At 38.4% G+C, this 14,919-nt stretch overlaps 2 protein-coding genes across 9 annotated transcripts; both read right to left on the bottom strand.

The window, feature by feature from the left end:
- Positions 1-1,313: 1,313 nt before the first annotated feature.
- LOC112198012 lies at positions 1,314-8,973 on the bottom strand. 3 transcript variants are annotated; one of them, XM_040518964.1, is made up of 15 exons: positions 8,823-8,973; positions 8,407-8,581; positions 7,396-7,738; positions 6,701-7,109; positions 5,971-6,628; positions 5,742-5,782; positions 5,248-5,316; positions 4,893-4,993; positions 4,680-4,758; positions 4,318-4,416; positions 4,110-4,178; positions 3,952-4,001; positions 3,761-3,842; positions 3,243-3,337; positions 1,314-2,738 (listed from the first exon to the last, which is right to left on the bottom strand). In XM_040518964.1, the coding sequence occupies exons 3-15, from the start codon at positions 7,686-7,688 to the stop codon at positions 2,597-2,599; spliced, it is 2,187 nt and encodes a 728-aa protein (XP_040374898.1). In that variant the 5' UTR covers positions 7,689-7,738; positions 8,407-8,581; positions 8,823-8,973; the 3' UTR covers positions 1,314-2,596. The 3 variants fall into 3 exon arrangements, with proteins under 3 accessions (XP_040374898.1, XP_040374899.1, XP_024194778.1); XM_040518965.1 differs by having other exon boundaries at positions 8,407-8,637; positions 8,823-8,969; XM_024339010.2 differs by lacking the exon at positions 8,407-8,581 and having other exon boundaries at positions 8,823-8,972.
- LOC112198013 (serine/threonine-protein kinase STY46) lies at positions 8,823-14,706 on the bottom strand. Of its 6 annotated transcripts, none has more exons than XR_005810235.1 (14): positions 14,221-14,706; positions 13,561-13,975; positions 12,819-13,485; positions 12,414-12,454; positions 11,916-11,984; positions 11,558-11,658; positions 11,319-11,397; positions 11,081-11,179; positions 10,885-10,953; positions 10,709-10,758; positions 10,534-10,615; positions 9,908-10,002; positions 9,217-9,459; positions 8,823-8,985 (listed from the first exon to the last, which is right to left on the bottom strand). XR_005810235.1 is itself a non-coding variant. In XM_024339011.2 (13 exons), exons 1-13 carry the CDS (start codon positions 14,436-14,438, stop codon positions 9,333-9,335), a joined length of 2,112 nt encoding a protein of 703 aa, XP_024194779.1. In that variant the 5' UTR covers positions 14,439-14,706; the 3' UTR covers positions 8,823-9,332. The 6 variants fall into 6 exon arrangements, 1 of the variants encoding a protein (XP_024194779.1); XR_005810234.1 differs by having other exon boundaries at positions 9,223-9,459; XR_005810237.1 differs by having other exon boundaries at positions 8,823-8,974; positions 9,223-9,459.
- Positions 14,707-14,919: the final 213 nt, after the last annotated feature.

Below are 14,919 nucleotides of genomic sequence, written 5' to 3'. Positions count from 1 at the left end.
CACATAATCCTGATATCCTTCAACAGCTATGGCTTTATTCTACAAAAGAAGTTTACACTTCAGAATGTGTTTCTAGAAAATTAGTGGTTGGCATAGAATGCATGCTACGAGACGAAGATGTAATTCAATCCAACCACGAATAAAGAGCAGTTTGTTAAACAACAACAAGTGTGGCCCGTGGCCCACCATTGTACCAATATTATCCCAATTTAATCACCCGATAAGTGTTGGGTTTTAATCACAAAATGTCTCGGTATAATTGGGTGAGAGCCACCCACTTATAAGTTATATTTTATTTGTCACTATTTCAATGTGGGATGGCTTTATTCTACAAAAGAAGTTTACACTTTTGAATGTGTTACTAGCAAATTAGTGGTTGACATAGAATGCACGCTACGAGATGAAGATGTAATTCAATCCAACCACGAAGTAAAGAGCAGTTTGTTAAACAGCGGCAAGTGTGGCCTGTGGCCCATCATTGTACCGATACTGTTCCAATTTAACCACCCGATAGGTGTTGGGTTTTAATCACAAAATGCCTTAGTACAATTGGGTGAGAGCCGCGACCCACTCTGATACCATGTTAAACAACGACAAGTGTGGCCCGTAGCCCACCATTGTACCGATACTATCCAACTTAACCACCCAATAGGCGTTAGGTTTTAATCACAAAAGACCTCGGTACAATTGGGTGAAAGCCACCCACTTATAAGTTATATTTTATTTGTCACTATTTCAATGTGGGATCTTTCCTCTCTAACATAGTTTGTATAGTGATAAGGTGCCTTCAATGAGAAGAATCTGGTGGATTAGATGCCCGTGCAGTTTGTTCAGTGAGAAGGAGCATTTCTTGGTGAAATTGAAAAGTCTCGAGCCCTTATTTAATGTACACTCCCTGCAGTGTGTCTCAGAGCTAGAGGAAGCTCCACAATAATCAAGAAATAACATCTTTCTTCTCTGATATATATATATATATATATATATATATATATATATATATATATATTGGACTTCCGCATTCTTGAGCTTTGGAATCTTCCTGATCCACAGCTCCAGCGCTAGGCCGCCTTCAATCCTCAATCGACTGCTATGGAACATTTCTTGAACTAGTTGAGGGGAAAGACTTCAGTAGGGAATGCCAACCTTCACTATAAATAGCGTTTTAGTCAATCAAAGATCAAAGCCATTGACTCTATAAGGAAAGAGCTCTGATAAGACTAAGTTGAGTGATGTTGTACGAACAAAGATGGTAGATAGAGGAATTATAACCGTATTACATAAAATACGTACATTATCTTTCTACTTAGACTGCCAAGAAAAAATAAAAAATAATAAGTGCCAATACCACTTTCAGTAACCGGTGCAAGTATCTGTAAGTGCCTGCTTTATCTGTCAATTTTGTAACAGAAAGTTGGCTGGTGATTTACAATTCCTCTTCGGTTCTCTTACTAGAGGCTGATGGTTGGCTTCTTGCAGTATCTAACCATTACACGCCCTGACATCGCCTTTGCGGTCAATTCTGTGTCACAATTCATACGAGGTTGACTCGCTCCGCATCTCATTGCAGCCAAACGTATTCTCTGCTATGTCAAAGGCACACTAGGCCATGTCTCTATTTTAGTCATCGACGCCAACTACCCACCTTTCTGCTTACTCTGATGCCGGTTGGGCCGGTTGCCCAGAATCTCGCTGTTTCACTTCTGGCTATCTCATTTACCTTAGTAATACCCTTGTCTCTTGGTGTTCCAAAAAGCAACCTACCATTGCTCACGCCAGTACAAAATCTGAATATCGATCCCTTGCTCATTCCAATACTGAGACAACTTGGTTACTCTTCTTACTATATGAACTTGGTGTCCATATTCAGTACCCCATTCTGCTTTACTGTGATAACCTAAGTGCCACATACATGGCTTCTAATTCAGTCTTCCACGCTCGCACCAAGCAACTAGAAGCACCGTCATCTCCGCCTAAAGAAAACAAGCCTTTGAAGCCCCCATAAGGAACCAGAACCGACAGTTTGCCTGGATCCCACCCTTCCCAACAAACTCCACCACCAACTTTTGCCGTCGAAACAAACCCTTTTCTCACCGGCAATTCCAAACCAACCACACTTAAGCGACCTTCGTCGCTTACGAGCATCATCTCATTGAAAGTTTTGGGAGCAACAAGTGCAACCAAGAAGAAGAGGAGGCCGAAGCCTGAAGAGAACCCCATAAGAAGAGGACGGCTAGGCCGAAGCCTGAAAATTGTCATCGACGGCCGTCGACGATAAACCCTAGCAGAGAGAGAGAGTGCTAGGTCAGATTATACTAGTGATAAACTTGTTATCTCTTAATCTCTCGTGATTATCTTCTTGTGAAGGACCTATTGACGGGGAGGACGGTCTTTACTGGAACTAGTGAGAATGGTACGGTCTTCACCTTTGCGCCTTCATCAACCACATAATTTGGATCCGGGAAGACATTTTGCTTTTATTGGTGCACGAGTGTTAGAGACAATAGTTAGACGACAGCTAGCTAGCTAACTACTATATATATGTAGCATGTAAAGACAATTGTACGCAATCAAATTTATATACATTCAATTCCATCATTCAGTCTTTCAGGCTGGTCTGCAATTCGTTTTGGGTGCTACTAGAGGCAGAACGCGCTGCTTTGAACTGGAGAGCACGCCGTCTCTGCAACGCTTTAAGTTCTTCCAGCAATTCATGAAATGTTGGCCGGCAAGCTGGATCACTAGGTAAAAGCAAAAAGAAAAAAAGATAGAAGTTAGTCATAACTCATAACACAGCAAAGAAAAAACACTTTTGACCTTTCAATGCCATTATGTTCAAATGAAACTGACTTTTACAATAAACTGATAGAGGTTGACAAACAGAGTCCACGTCTTGTTACAGAAAATCACATATTATCTTCCAATAAAATCATCCTAGCTACTTGCTATGGAATTAATATGAACATCTGAAATTCTTATGTAACTTATGCTCGCAGTTGGCTACAGACAACAATCACGGTGACTGCAAAACCATATCGATCAAGTGAGTTCTGGCTAGCTAGAAAGTTTAGTGTTAATCAAGTGAACCTAAAGATCATAGGAACAATTTTAACCTTTCTGACCAATCACCAGGTAGCAAAAAAATGTGAAGTCATCCAAGTCGAGTAGTATTTCTTACATTAGATGATTTTTCATTATAGTGAAAGAAAATTAAATCAACTAACAAGCATGGAAAGAACTACCACCTGTGCCAACATCTCTCAATCATAGAAGCCCATTGTGGATCCACATCCTTTGGGATCTCTAGCCTTTGGTTCCTGAACCCTACAGCTCCAATCACCTGCAAGAGTATCCCAAACAATTAGTTATTTATATGTGAACACAATCTGTCATGGTCCTTTTGTTTACTATTACAAAAAGAAATTAGCATGTTGAAAACACTGCGAAGAACTCAGTTCATTTCTTCCCATAAAAATACAGTCTTCTTCTTTTTGGATAACAAAAGACACGGTCTAGTCTGAAGAACTGAAAATCAAATTATCCAAGCAACTGATTGAGTACAATATCAGACCTCTTAGGAAAGCAATGAATATTACAATATTTAGTGGAGTAATTTTGATACTCCACTTTTAACGACTCAGATGTAGAGTTAAGTGTGAAAAATGTATCAAAATTTGGAGTGCCAAAATCACTGTCAAGATTAGTTAGATATCTTTCTTTAATCTCTTGAATAGAGCTGAATATAGTTGAAATAATAAGATACCTGCATTGCATTCAGATCATCCCAAGGAATCTTCTCAGTAGCGAGCTCCCACAATATCACCCCGTAGCTGAATACATCAGACCTGTATATGTCAAAAAAAGCACCAAGAAATACATAAAGAAATATAGTTAAGAAAAGAAAAAACAAGAGCAGGGGAATAAGGAGTAAATTCAGATGAACAATCAACATACTTCTCATCTGAGGATTCATTACACAGAACTTCTGGTGCCATCCATTGAGGCTAAAAAAGAAAAAAATTATAGACTTAGGCAAGAATTTCAAAATACAGCGCCCTGCAGTAATATTTAGACTGGTTTTTATAGGTTATAGTGAATTCCAGTTACAGTACCGTCCCCTTTCCGGTCTTGGTATAGAGAAATGCTTCATGCTTAAGACGTGAAAGACCAAAGTCACCAACCTGTTTGATGACATCAAATGGGTCACATATATTTCTTACTTAAATCTAGTTGTACACTCTCAAGAAACAAACCAAAACAGAAAAGAAAAAAGTCAAATTAAGGGATTTACGAATAAAAAAAACATGAACAATGTCCGACCTTGACAGTCCAGTTCTTATCAACTAGGAGATTTGAAGACTTCAGATCTCGATGAATAATAGGGGGGCTGAAATGATGAAGATAATTCATGCCTCGTGCCTGTGGAAGGATTGCAAAATAATTGATACACTAGATGAAATAAATTAATATATATTTTAAGCACAGATTAGTAAATACATAACCAAGACTCTATTCAAACACCAGATGAACACAATTTGATGCAATCCAGAAGATAGTCTGATATAAAATGCCTCAAGAGCCTACAACAATACATTAAAAAACGAGAACAATGGTGTAAAACAAACACCGTAACCATATTTTTTCTTTCTTTTGTTAGCGGATGGGGCAAAGTCAACACTCACTATATCTAAAGCCATTTGAACACGTCGTCTCCAGTCTAATTTTGACTTGTTCTTCTGTAGTAATTGAAACAAACTTCCACTGCATTAAGAAAAGATTGAGATGAGAGGCAGCTGCAGCCCAAGAAGTACATTATACAAGACAGTATGAACTATGAAACAAATATTTATTAACAAAGAATAAAGAGTTTTCAGAAAGGGAAGTCAAGAACAGACCGTGGGAGGAACTCTGTTACAATGCAAAGACGCTGAGGTGAAGTCACCGCTCCCATGAAAAGCAGCACGTTTGGATGTCGAAGCCTTTTCATAAGAGATACCTACTTAAACAACACCAGCGTATGCCATCAGATATAAAACAAAAGAAGAAGAAAACCAAATTTATTAAAACCAAGATAAATGTAACACAGTGGAACGTATGACACAGATCAATGAAGACTGCCATGCCCACAGGGCAACAACTTCCTCAAGCACTCATAAAGAGAAATCTCGAAATGGTACATTTCAAATTTTTCAGTCATTTCATCTGTCTTTCGAGTACAAAGTACTAATACTGCATAAGTAGGAAGCTCACCTCTTGTCTAAAAGACAGAAGCACATCATCTGGATATTCTTGCTTCAAAAATACCTTAACAGCAATATCCTGTAATTGGCAAAGATAAAACTCAATTTACTCAACCATACATTAACATTACATATCATCTTTATATTTTAGCTGCTTCTCTCCATTTCCAAAACCTAGAGACTATTACGGAGAAAACAGATCGCAAGATGCACCAGCACTGTTAGACTTGTTGAGATATATGAATAAGAAGGGTTGTTCTGTTCTTAAGTTTATATGAATAATAGTTTGACATTTCATCAAGTTATATGCTTTATGCAGAAGACGTAGGCATGAAAACACTGTTCAGAGAGATTTTATGAGCATTCGTTTCTGGATAAACAGGTGTCACTTATTGAAATTTGACTGCACTTTTTGTCTACATTGACTAATTGGAAACATCATTTCCTGGAAAAAGGTTTGTAGCACATCCACATTTGAAGTAGAGAAAGAGCAAGATAACATACTGATTCATCCAACACACCATGGTATACAGTTCCACATGAACCTGCAGAGGAAAGTAAAATGGCAAAGAATATTGAATTTCAACAAAGCAAACAGTAGTGGCAAAAGGATATCAGAATGAAATTCATCAAAGCAAACAATCAAAACTGGTATGCGAGAAGAGAAGAAACATAAGTAAAAAAAAGAAAACTTTGTTTTGTAGCAGGCAGTGGGCAGTTGAAAGATCATTACCTTGCCCAATCCTCTCTCTAATTATCATGTCTTCCCATAAGACTTCATAGTCCAAGCAATCAATATCCACATCCTCCTTTTTGGCAGAACTGTTGGTACTTCCAGAACTGCTACCACGTCTTGTGCAGTTAACATTAAACAAAGAGGTCCAGGCTCCTGAAGCTTCATTAGTTGCAGGTTGATTACTTTCATTCACCTGATTTTCTGGTTTTAAAGCACAATTACCCTCCTGAGGTATTGAATCTTTTCCTTGATCATTATGCAACCAGGGCCAAACAAAATGAGTGCTCCTAGTCACCGACCCTTCTTTCTCATTTTCTTTCCATGGCCATGATAGTCCCTTCTTACCAATCCATGCTTCTGCCTTTGAGGTTAATATCTTATGCATTGGGCGTTTTCCTTCACTCTGATCATCATATTCTCCGGAGGGTTTACCTGGAAACTTGTCTTTAATTTTGGCAAACATACCAAAAGGAGATGGATGTATACCTCCTCTCGGTTTGCTTGCCCCAATTGAACACCCATCCTCCAAATGGTCAGAGAGATGAGAAACTGAACCATGATCACACCAGCCACTATCTCCACTCCCAGCTTTGTCATCCAAGTTTTCTTTTCCATCCTTAACTCTTGACTTGAATTTGTTGCAGACCTTGGACGCCTGTTTCATGATTATGAGATGCCACTTAATTTGTTAAACCAGAGGAACATGAAAACTAAGTAGAAGACTAACCAAATTTGTTATTATTGATGCAAGTTCATTTTGCAGAGGTTGCTGAGGATCAACACCAACTTGAGTTGCCGCACTAGTGGTAGGGCAACGGCCGAAGCTTGAGTCTGGTTTTAAACATAACAGTGGAACCCTCGTTTCTTGAAAATGCCGCAAATCCCATGAAACACATATAACCCCAATGAAAGTGCCATCATCATCATAAAATGGAGTATTGGTGGCCATGGCTGAAAAAATTTCCCCCATTTTGTTCTTGACAGGGAACTGCCCGGTCCAGCTCTCCTCCTTGATGAGACGTTGAACTATACTATATCCTACAGCAAAGGCCTGGGGATCTGCTAAGAGCTCAAGGGGATTCTGTCCAAGGGCCTCTGCCACAGAATAACCATATAGATTTCCAGCAGTCTTGCTCCTATAAAATTGAGTTCTCTTCAATAAACCAAATTGAAACCTCCAAAACACTAAAGAATTTGGAAGTAAAAACCCAAACTTCAGAGATAAAATTTCTATGCAAAAGCAGATAAATGTTGATCACCAATTCAGAATCACAACCCACTGATCTAGTGTATTAACAGTTGCAACAAGTATTGAAATCAAATAAGCACGGAAGTACCCCAAAATTATACTGAAAACTTAAAATCCAAACTTGACCTTGTCATATAGCCAAGACATTGGTCGAGTTGAGCTGAGCTACTCACCAGTAAATTATACGACAACTGAGATCAAATATGTACACAGACTGCCCTATTGACTGCAATATATTGAGATACTGCCTGTCACTGAAGTTGAGACTCGGCGGCCGCCAACTTGCACCGCCACCACCACCGGCTCTTCTTTTGGAAGAGAATCTTGAGCGCCTTTTTGAGAGAGCCCTTTGGTTCTCCAGTTTGGCATAGGAATACTCCGAGAGCTCTTGCTTGAGGTAGGCGTGACCCTCTTCCAGCACTTGAAGCTTCTTCAGAAGCTCCTTTGCTGGTGGTGTATCATCCATTGCTCACTGATTTCAACAAGCTCGGTTTGAAAAAAAAAAGGCTGTAGTAGCTGCTTCAGAAGGAAGAAAATGTTCAGGCTTCACTCTTACGCACTCGTGAAGAAAATGAGTAAAGCTATTGAAAATGGAAAAGGAAAAAGAAAAAGGAAACAGGGAACACAGTATGGGTATGACATGAACCAATAAAGATAAATTAAAGTCTTTTTCTTCTTCCTCACAAGCTTGCTTAAATTGGTACCAGCTTCTTTTTTCTGTTCATTAAAACTGTCATCACTGCGTTCTTTTTAGAGGTCATGGCCTTATTTTATGGAGAAGTCAAGTAGACACGTACACAATCATAAGAAATTCTAAACAAATTCTTGAGGTTTAGGATGTAGACCAAACTTCCTATAGTAGTAATAGGACCCGTAGTAAATATCAGGCTAAACTTATCTATCAATACACGGAACCTGTCTACCTCTATACCTAATTGGATACACGAGATTCAGCATATATAAAAACTTCATTCACCAAACTATGAGTGGTTCTGATTATAAAAAGATAAGGTGATCAGAATCCGATCCTAACATGGGATGTATGAGCAAGTTCACCCTTGAAGGGAACTTTAAGAGGGAAAACCTAAAAATGTATTCTTTTGTTACTTTAGAGTTTTACAATGAAACTGTACTATGATGAGTGAGTAACTGAACTCCCATCTGTCTAACAAGTTGCCAATTACCAAAACAAAAAAGTAACCAGCTTCTTTCCATCGTTAGGCAGTACAGTTATTTTCGTAGCAGATATGGGATCAGCTAGGCAGGACGATCCAATGGGGCTGTAACCTTTTCCTTTGAGTGACCATCACGGAAGTGACAGTGAACTTGCAACACAAACAGGAGGATCCAAGAATTTATCTTCACCAATTGAAAAGTATATACGAATCAGTTAATTACATCACCCGGGCTACCAGCTTCATTATACAGAAGAAAAGGATAAAAATTTACAGTTCAGAAAAGAAATAGTGTGGTAGAATGCATGCATGGAGAACAAAGATGCAATTAATCCAACCACCGAATAAGAAGCAGTTTGTTCTATGCAATTTGTTTCGTGACAAGGAGCATATCTTGTTGAAATCAGAAAGTCGGGAGTCCTCACCTAATCATCACTCCTTGTGCCTCTTGGAGTGACAGGAAGCTCCAATAACATCCTTCTTCTCTGATATATTGGACTTCGCCATTCATGAGCTTTTTTAGAATCTTCCTTCACATGCTCCAGGCTTGGCCCTCCTGAGCTGAGTCCTCTATCGACTGCTATAGAACTAGTTCACGATAGGAGATTCACCAGGGAATACCAACATTCACACCATGTTAATTAAATACCAAAAGAATAATAACATTCATGACATGCACAATATAAGAAGGATAGAGTTGCACTAAGCTAAGTGATCTTTTTATGAAAGAAGATGGCAGATAGTGGAATTAGAACTGTGTTACAGAAAGCGCATTATCTTTTGACTTAGACTGCTAAGAAAATAAACGATAATAATTACCATTACCACTTTTCAATACCAGGTGGAACTGTGGAAGTATCTGAGAGTGGCTGCTTCATCTACCAATGTGGTGAATGAAATAATGAAACCCAATGGACAAAAACGTGGCCTGGTGATTACAATTCTTTTTGGGTGCTCTCATTAGAGGCGGAACGTGCTGCTTTGAACTGAAGATTATATTGTCTATGCAACACTCTAAGCTTTTCGAGCAGTTCTAGAAATGTTGGCCGGCTAGCTGGATCACTGGTGAGAAGGAAAAATAAATCCTTGTAATCGCAGACAACACAGCATAAAAAATTGCAGTTGACAATTGGATGCTATTGTGTCCATAGGATCTTATGAACACATCTAAAACTACACTTAAAAGGAAAATGAAAAGGAAAAAAATAAAGATTGAGAATCGTTTGACAAGAATAAAATAGTCCCAGCATCAAACCATTCTAATTTTTAAGCAATTAATATGACCATCAGAAATACATAACTTGTAGAAAAGCCTAATTATACATACTTGCATTGATGAAAAGCCCTATTATGCTAAATCTGGTTAGAGCGGCAAGTCAGTGAACAAGTGCAACTGATGATCATTAGGAACGTTTTCAGCATCTTGACCAACTACCTAGACAGTATTCTACATCTTAAACTAAAATCTCGGACCAACTAAACGAAAATCAACAAAGTGCAGAAAGAATACCTGCGCCAGCAACTCTCAATTATAGAAGCCCACTTTGGGTCCACATCTTTTGGGATCTCCAGTCTTTGGTTCATGAATCCAACAGCTCCAATCACCTGCAAGTCATAGAAAAATTGTTGCTCATATGCGCACACAACATGCCACCAAGAAAATGCCTCTAGGAAATTACATGTTAAAAAGATAGTGCTAAGAACTAAATTCTTGCCATAGAAAAGAATAAGAAAATATTGCACGAAAAAAAGAAATAAAATAAAATAAAAAGCAAATTCTACTCGGTTAAAAGAAGCTAGATATTAATCAAACATATCTATTAAGTTTAATACCAAATCCCTTAGAGTAATAGATGTAAATATTCATAATTTACACAGAAATCTTGTGCTGGCTTTCTTTCCTAAATGGTGTCTCAGTGTAGTACATATCAATCGAAACCACTGCAGTCTAATATCAAATCTCTCAAGTAAAAAGAGCCCATTCGACAACCGTTCTTTTTGCTTTTTAGTTAAGATTGATCTAATCACCTGAATAATACAAAATATTTAACTAGCTCATGTCTTAGTTTATAGAACTGTTGCGATATCTTTCTTTCTTGAATTCTGACTGAAGATATGTTGAAAAGAAGAGATTACCTGCATTGGGTTTAGATTATCCCAAGGAATCTTCTCGGTAGCAAGCTCCCACAATATCACCCCGTAGCTATATATGTCAGACCTATATAACCAAACATATTTAGAATATGTAAATATGGTTGAGAGAAACCGAGGGGATAAAGACACTAAATCCAGAAAAACAATTACAACATACTTCTCATCTGAGGGTTCACTACGTAGAAATTCTGGTGACATCCATTGAGGCTACAGAGAGAATACGACAGACATTGAAGTCAGTATATCCAAATGTAGCCTCATATAATAATTTTTGGACTGATTAAATTTAATACAATTAAGAAAAAAGGTTGAAGTAAATGCCAGTTAGAATACCGTTCCCCTGCCACTCTTGTTTATAAGAAAAGTTTCATGCTTAAAACGTGAAAGACCAAAATCGCCGACCTGTTAGTTAACATCAAATGGGTCACTTTTTTAACTTGATACAGAACCAGAAGAAAAAAAAAACAAAATGGACAACAACAAACCAAAGGGAGGGCTTTAAGAAACAGAAACAAGAAATATGGCAGACCTTGACAGTCCAGTTCTTATCAACTAGGAGATTTGAAGACTTTAAGTCTCGATGAATGATTGGTGGGTTGAAATGGTGAAGATAATTCATGCCCCATGCCTGTGGAACGATTAAACGACAATCTATTCAGTAAGCACAAAAAATAAAAATTAAAGCATGGACTAGTAAATTTAATATAGAATCCCACATGCGCACAAGTTTATTCTTTTGTTTGGGAAGGAGGGAGGTCAATACTCACTATATCCATAGCCATATTAATACGTCGTCTCCAGTCTAGTTTTGATGGGTTCCTCTGTAGTATTTGATACAAACTTCCGCTATGTTCAGAGAATATTGAGATGAGATCAGGGTAAGAAGTACTTTAAAATACAGTACGAACCAATATAAACATTCTTACATTTTTGGATATTATAAACATGCATCAGAGTACGGGTAATATAGAATAATAAGTTTCAGAATGGGAAGTTGAGAACAGACCGTGGGAGGAACTCTGTGACAATGCAGAGACGCTCAGGTGAAGTCACCGCTCCCATGAAAAGCAAAACATTTGGATGTCGAAGCCTTTTCATTAGGGATACCTACATAGATAAAATCATAATGTGAAATTTATACTAGACATAACAAATAAAATTAAGAAATGAGAAAACTAAAAATAAAAGTAATTAAAAAGGAAACGTATAGGAACATTTTATAACAGAGTAATATGGTATAGTCAAGATTGCTACACCCAGAAGTTGCTCCCACACACATCAAGAGAAATGTCCAAATATATCAAACTTTCTGGTCAAATTCTCATCTGCTTCCGAAGTAGGTGGTTCAGATATTTTTTACTTACCTCTTGTTTGAAGGAAAGTAACAAATCATCCGAATATTCAAACTTGGAGAATACCTTAATGGCAACATCCTGTAAGAGCAGAGATTTAACTCAACCGCACATTAAAGTTATATAAGCTCACAAAAACTTTCATGGTTCTCCCCACTTCCCTAATCTAAACACTATTCAAACAGATTGCAGATTCCCTGGTCTAGACTTGTTCATATGATAACAAGTATTATTAAATTTTACTATTATTAAATTTTACTGCAAAAACACATAGATAGACTTTGAGCACTACGTTTGGCACTTTATCCAAAAGTATACCATATGAAACCAAATGTTTAGCAAGAGAGTTTAGGATCATTCTTTTCTACGTGTTACTGCTTGAATTTTGAACTTGATCTTTCTTCATTAGAGTAATTGGAAATCATCCCTTGGACATATCACTTCTGTTACTTTGTTGATGTGAATCCACTTAAAGTTGAAGTGAACTAGAGAAAGAGAGAAAGAACATACTGATCCATCCCACTGACCATGGTATACAGTTCCACATGAACCTGAAGAGGAGGGGAGCAGCAAACAGATATCAGAAGGAAATTTAACCAACTAAAAGCAGAAACTCACAAGTGAACCGAACACAAGTACAAAAAAAAATTTGTTTGGTTGAGATGATCAAGTCTACAGCTACAGAAAAATGACAGTTAGATCAACATTTTGGTCACCATGTATCTCTCTTGACCAGTGTCAATATGCTATACAAAACAGCAGTGGTTCAAGAAAGATCTATCTGTTGGAACACTCATTTAATCACCTTTTGTGGTTCAGTCAATTACAGCTTTCCTAGCAGTAATTAAACAGTTTGCAGAAATGAACAATATCAATACTTCACCAGCATGCTCCCGTCACTAGAAATATTATTACCTTGCCCAATCTTTCTTCCAATTATCATGTCTTCCCATAAGATTTCATAATCCAAGCAATCAGTGTCCACATCCACCGTAGCCAAAGCACTACTGGTGCTTCTAAGGCTGATGGCACAGCTTATGCTGTTAATATCCAATGGAGAGGTCCAGGACCCTTGAGTCTCATCATTATCATTTGTTGGCCCATTACTTTCGTTCACCTGAATTTCTGGTTCTGAGACACAATAACTCTTCTGAGGAATGGCAACATTGACTTGATCATTATGAAACCAGGGCCAAACAAAACCACTGGCCCTAGCCACTGACCCATCTCGCTCATTTCCTTTCCAAGGCCATGATATTTCCTGCTTACTAATCCATGCTTCTGCCTTTGAGGCAATTAGCTTGTGAATTGAAGATTTTTCTTTGCTCTCACTGGCAGAATCTATGGAGGGTTCTCCTAGAGGCTTGCTCTCAACATGGTTAAATACACCAAAAGGAGTTGCTGGGGGTATAGTTCCTATAGCTGTGCTAGTCCCACTTGCATTCCCATCCTCCCTATTGGCAGATATGACAGAATCTGAACCGTGAAACGGATGATGACTATCTTCGCTGTCACCTTTGGGATCCATGTTGTTTTCTCTTGCCTGAATTTTCGACTTGACTTTGAAACTCATCTTCGATGCCTGTTTCACGATTATAACAATCACGACACACAGCTACATTACAAATCAGAGGAACATGAAAACAATAAGACTAACCAAGTCTGTTAGTTTTGACAAAACTGCTTTTGGCAGAGGCTGCTGAGGATCAGCACCGAATTTAGTTGTAACACTAGCCTCACGACTGCTGAAGCTTAGATCTTGTTGTGGTTGCTTCTCAGCTGACATTGGAACCCTCATTTCATAAAAGGGCTGAGAATCAGTTGATGTAGCAACAACCCCAATTAAACTGCCAGCATCATCATAGAATGGAGTATTTGTTGTAATGACTGAAAACCTCGCCCCCGATTTGTGCTTTACAGGGAACTGCCCAGTCCAACTCTCCCCGTGGATGACACGGTGGACTATATTATATGCTACACCAAAGTCCCGGGAATCTACAATGAGCTTAATGGAAACCTTTCCAAGGGCCTCTTCCGAAGAATAACCATACAGTTTTTCAGCACTTCTGTTCCTGCAATTTTGAGTTTTCTCTCAATTGCACCAAACTTCAAAGACTAAATTTCTATGACACAAATGTTATAAAATAATCAAAACCCAGAGGCATATATAGTTAATATCCCTTTCTATTATGTGAATTCCCACTTCAAATAAAGCATCCTATAATCCAAAAACTGCTGAGACATAGCAAAAATCAATAACCACACCATACTACAAAACTCATCAGCAAGACTTTGATTGAGCTAAGCAGCTACTCACCAGTAGATTATACGACCACTACGATCCATTGCATGCACAGACTGCCCAATCGACTGCAATATGTTGAGATACTGAGCATCACTCAAGTTAAAAGTCGACGGCAGCCGACTGGCACTGCCGCTCGTTTTGGGCTGCGGAGTACCGGAGCTGGCGATTCGGCGTTGGCTGGTGAGCTGGGACATTTCTTGCTTGAGGTGGGCGAGATCACTTTCGACCATTTGAACTTTTTCAATAGCTCCAGGCCTCCAGCTCTGTTAGCTAGTGAGTAGTAGTGTCCATTGAAGAGCGAGGTCCCAAGTGAAGAAGAAGAAGAAGAAAGGTGAGGAGATATGAACAAGGTTGGTTTAAGAACGTGGGGAAGCTCCCAGAAAAAAAAGTCTCTAGTTGCTTCACCGTAAAGTAATCGTCAAGAAAGGGTTCAACTGTTGCTGCTCACCTCAAGTTGCACTTTTTTTGTCAGACATAGTTTATAATTAATGAGCAAAGTACAGTCTGAGTCCAAGGATGAGGATGACTGTGAGGATGATCCATTAGGAGGGGACATGAGTCAACAAAAAACACACTCACCCACACACACACACACACACACACGTAATGAGTCGATGCTTCATTCCAATATTACTAAGAGTTAGTTTGAGATTGCCGTGACTTTAAAAAAAAAAATTTTTACTGTTATGTTTTGAGAATAATCGTCTCTCA

Source organism: Rosa chinensis, chromosome 4 (assembly GCF_002994745.2).
Source record: "Rosa chinensis cultivar Old Blush chromosome 4, RchiOBHm-V2, whole genome shotgun sequence".
NCBI lineage: Eukaryota > Viridiplantae > Streptophyta > Magnoliopsida > Rosales > Rosaceae > Rosa > Rosa chinensis.
The sequence above is the reverse complement of the archived record's forward strand: the minus strand, read 5'-3'. Positions and strand labels throughout refer to the sequence as shown.

Excerpts from the sequence above, each read along its gene's own strand:
- LOC112198012 (XM_040518964.1), bottom strand. The coding sequence starts at position 7,688 with ATGGATGATACACCACCAGCAAAGGAGCTTCTGAAGAAGCTTCAAGTG. Across the intron at positions 6,629-6,700 it reads CATCAATAATAACAAATTTG|GCGTCCAAGGTCTGCAACAA; the intron begins GTTAGTCTTCTA and ends ATCATGAAACAG. Across the intron at positions 3,338-3,760 it reads ATGATCTGAATGCAATGCAG|GTGATTGGAGCTGTAGGGTT; the intron begins GTATCTTATTAT and ends ATACTCTTGCAG.
- LOC112198013 (XM_024339011.2), bottom strand. The coding sequence starts at position 14,438 with ATGGTCGAAAGTGATCTCGCCCACCTCAAGCAAGAAATGTCCCAGCTC. Across the intron at positions 11,985-12,413 it reads ATGGTCAGTGGGATGGATCA|GATGTTGCCATTAAGGTATT; the intron begins GTATGTTCTTTC and ends CTGCTCTTACAG. Across the intron at positions 10,759-10,884 it reads ACAAGAGTGGCAGGGGAACG|CCTCAATGGATGTCACCAGA; the intron begins GTATTCTAACTG and ends TTCTCTCTGTAG.